At 38.7% G+C, this 3,911-nt stretch overlaps 1 protein-coding gene across 1 annotated transcript; it reads left to right on the top strand.

Annotated features, from left to right (window-relative positions):
• Window positions 1-256: 256 nt before the first annotated feature.
• Window positions 257-3,297, top strand: LOC113296621 (asparagine--tRNA ligase, cytoplasmic 2-like). Its single transcript, XM_026544926.1, has 8 exons — window positions 257-503; window positions 741-977; window positions 1,070-1,654; window positions 1,743-1,928; window positions 2,017-2,081; window positions 2,166-2,295; window positions 2,402-2,460; window positions 2,634-3,297. The coding sequence occupies exons 3-8, from the start codon at window positions 1,154-1,156 to the stop codon at window positions 2,845-2,847; spliced, it is 1,155 nt and encodes a 384-aa protein (XP_026400711.1). The 5' UTR covers window positions 257-503; window positions 741-977; window positions 1,070-1,153; the 3' UTR covers window positions 2,848-3,297.
• Window positions 3,298-3,911: the final 614 nt, after the last annotated feature.

Raw genomic sequence — 3,911 nt, 5'->3', positions numbered from 1 at the left:
TTTTAGGACATCCCTTATCATTATAGGGAAGGTGGCCTAATAAAATCATGGTCCCCTCAAAAAAAACAATGGTCCCTGAAAAATCATTCTATTCAAATCCCAAAGTTGATGTCAATTGGTTTTTCTTTCTGATTTTGTTGTTTTGGCATTTGTAGGATGACAATGCTTTTAGGTCCACCAAGTTCTAGAAAGCAGCCTATAGGAGGAATACCCATAGCTATGCCCACCATGTTATCCATTACCCTTGCAATTGGCTCTCATCGCCTTTCACAGCAGGTACACAACTTTTCGTTCAGACCATATAATAAATGATTTTAAAGATTGTCAATTGTGTGCAATCAAGTTAAATCTGCATATTCATTTGTTGTATCAAGGGTGCTATTACAAAACGGATGACTGCTATAGAAGAAATGGCTGGAATGGATGTCATCTGCAATGACAAAACTGGAAAACTTACCCTGGAATCGCCTCAGTATCGGTCATGGGTTGAAGCCTTTTTTGAGGTACATGAGCTAGATAAGTATATGTTGAAACCTTTGAGCAACATAATTTTAGAGATGTTCCCATTAACTTGTCAAATCATGTCTTAATGATTGTATGAGTATGCATCCTTTGTAGATTTCTAACAAAAACATGGACAAAGACACTGTTGTGTTGCTAGCAGCTAGAGCATCATTTTGTTTTGGTTAATTTTCTTTCTTTAATCCTAATATATACTCTCTATGTATTATCTGTTTCAGGTTTTGCTGCCTTCTTCAATAGCTTCTCTCAGCAAATTCACATCTATGGGAACTTCGGTATTCGTGGAAGGCGTGCTCAAAGAATCATCCATAGAAGGAAAACATAAAATAGAGCTTCAAGTGGAGAAATTTCTACATGTTGGATTTGTTGATTCTAATAAATATCCATTATCCGAGACACGACTACCTCTGGATTTCCCAAGGAACTACTCCAATTTCCGTCCTCGAACTACTACGGTAATTTGATGCCACCATTTCTGCGTAATCTTCAGATGTTATAAATATATATGCTTAACCAACTATTATCTTACGTTTAATTCGTCCTGCAGTTGGCATCAGTAACTAGAATCCGCAGTGCATTGACTCATGGAACTCACACATTCCTCTAAAACAACGGATTCCTTCACGTAAACATGCCCGTTATCACTAGCATTGATTCAAAGGGTTTCAGTGAGAAGTTTCATGTCACAACTCATTCAGGAAAAGAGAAACCCGAATCGCTTGTAATGGACGACAACACTGGAAATATCAATCTTCGAGCAGTTCAGGCAGCTATCAAAGAGAAAAGTGACAGGATTGATGAGCTAAAGAGAAGTGAAAGCAACCGAGAATCATTAGCTCTTGCAGTGCAAGATCTCAAAAAGGCGAACGAACTAGCGTTACAATTGGAAAAACGAGAAAAGAAGCATAATAGATCTTCAGCTCAGTCTGGGTCACTGGGCATCTCTGACGATTTCTTTCATGGCCAAATGTATCTGACAGTTTCTAGCCAGCTTCACCTTGAGAGCTATGCGAACTCTCTAGGCAGTGTTTACACAGCTGGACCTACGTTTTCGGCTGATAAAACTCTGTCGATGAAGCATCTAGCTGAGATGTGGATGATTGAGGTTGAAATAGGCTTCGCCGATTTAGAGGTATGCGTGCTTTAAGTTTGTGCAATGCATTTCGCAATATGACTAATTCTGCTTGTAATTCTGAAAAATGTCTTTGTTGTGCTTCCAGGATGTAATGAACTACGCCGAGGACTACTTGAAGTTTTTCTGTCAATGGGTTCTAGATAAATGCTCCAGGGATCTGGTGTTTGCATCAAAACGAATTGACCAAGAAGTTATGGAGCGCCTTCAATTAGTATCGTCAAGCTCATTTGAAAAGATCACTTACACACATGCTATAAAGTTACTGCAAGAGGTAATAAAAGGATCGATTAAGTCGCATTTTATATGAAATGTAACTTGAAGAAGAAATGGGACTTGACTAATTCCATTTTATACAACAGGTTCCAGATAAGAAATTTGAAACTAAAATCGAATGGGGCGTAGCTTTAACCGAAGAACAAGAAAGGTATACCTAATTAAGCCTGCATATTGTTACACCATTTTCTCTGGAGATTCTGCAACTTAATCTGATTCTATTGTGTGTGTGCAGTTATTTAGCTGATGAGATGTACAAAAAGCCTGTCATAATTTACAATCACCCGAAAGGACTTAACCCATTCTTCGTCCGTTTAAATGAAGATAGACGAACTGGTGCAACGTTTCAAGTGGTCTTACCAAAGGTGTATAAATTAGCCTGTCATTCAAGTGGATGTATGAAATGCCAGTCATTCCAGTGGCATTTCAATAATGAGTTATGACTAGAAGCTGATTAAGTTTTTTTTGTAGATGGGAACTTTAATAAGAGGTAGCCAAAAGGAGGAGCGTTTCGATATTATCAGCAAATGGTGAAATTTCATTCTCATCTTAACATCTTAATCCTGTTTGTGCCCCTTCTGTCAGACATGCAGCTGCTCCTACAGTCAGATAATATGGCCTGGCCAGGAGACCCTTATGCCATTTTTAACTCATGCTCCAGCTAAATTCTTGATACTTACTGACTGATTGCAAGTTTATGCAGGATGAACGAACTAGCTTTGCTTAGAGAACAATATGAGTGGTATCTGGAGTTTCGCAGGAACGGAACAATTAAACATGCATGCTTCAATCTAGAGCTAGACCATATGGTTCTCTTCTCCACTGGCCTTGTTGATATTAGAGATGTCATCCCTTTTCCTAGAAGCTACGGCAATCCGAGATTCCAAGACTGGGAATCCAAGTGTTGCAGCTTCTGATTCCTCCTGACAGTTTGGATCATTGGATGAGAATGAGATATACGAGTAAGTTTATCGCAGCACCAAAGCTCTGAACCAAGCTGTCTTGTCTATCGAGCTGTATTATCTATTGAATTTGCCTCCATATCTCTTAAATATGCTATAGGTTTGTTCAATATATGTTGAGTTGAGCTTTTAGTCTTTGTCCAAATATACCTTGCAAACTACGATGGTCCAGAAATAACTGCGTCGGCAGCGATGAACTAGGCGTACTCTTTGTTTAAATGTAATGACGAGTTTGTGTCTGATAGACGGATATGCCTACACCGCACAGAACATTTTTTGAATCTTATCCTTCTGGATTCTTTTACCTGCATAATGTATGTTGAACAACTGTGCCTGCATCTCCAAACTTAACTCTGCTTGTATAATATTACATCATTTTCTAATAAATGTGAATGTATCCTGTCATTGTCCACTGGAGACCTTGAAGGAGGTCAGGAGGCTTTTGAGGAATCACTGGGTTTTCTCTGGTTTTTTTTATTTATTATTATTTATGGCTCGATGTAACCCTCTGGGTCAAGGAATATTACTGGTTGTGGAATCCGTATCAACAAGCCTGATTGAAAGCATTTTCATCGATGGTCGCCTACTTTTCGACTGATTTTACCGTATCTATTTCTATGTGTTTTCTGCTGACTCGCATCTGTCTGAGTTGCACACTGTATTTAACTTTAGGCTAGGGTGATCAGTCAAAAATGCATTACTCTTTATCTGTTGCTGTTTACATCCCATCTAACTTCAATACATTAATATGCCTCTGCAAGGCATGCAAGTCAGATCGGCTAAGTTAGACTGAAAGATACACTATATATAGGTTATAGAGGATTCCCCAAAGAAAGGGCTGGCTAGGCATATGTGTATCTCCAGTAGGACCTCTTCTAGGATGTCAATAGTTACAATCTTTTCCAACAACGGTGAAGGTGATGAAGCTACATAAGAAAGTTCTGCTTTTTATGCACACCATTCCATTATTAAGTTCTGAATTCAATCCAATGACAAATGAAACAAACCCATTTGAGCTT

Source organism: Papaver somniferum, chromosome 7 (assembly GCF_003573695.1).
Source record: "Papaver somniferum cultivar HN1 chromosome 7, ASM357369v1, whole genome shotgun sequence".
Classification (NCBI taxonomy): Eukaryota; Viridiplantae; Streptophyta; class Magnoliopsida; order Ranunculales; family Papaveraceae; genus Papaver; species Papaver somniferum.
The sequence above is the reverse complement of the archived record's forward strand: the minus strand, read 5'-3'. Positions and strand labels throughout refer to the sequence as shown.

Excerpts from the sequence above, each read along its gene's own strand:
- LOC113296621 (XM_026544926.1), top strand. The coding sequence starts at position 1,154 with ATGCCCGTTATCACTAGCATTGATTCAAAGGGTTTCAGTGAGAAGTTT. Across the intron at positions 1,655-1,742 it reads TAGGCTTCGCCGATTTAGAG|GATGTAATGAACTACGCCGA; the intron begins GTATGCGTGCTT and ends TTGTGCTTCCAG. Across the intron at positions 2,082-2,165 it reads TTAACCGAAGAACAAGAAAG|TTATTTAGCTGATGAGATGT; the intron begins GTATACCTAATT and ends GTGTGTGTGCAG.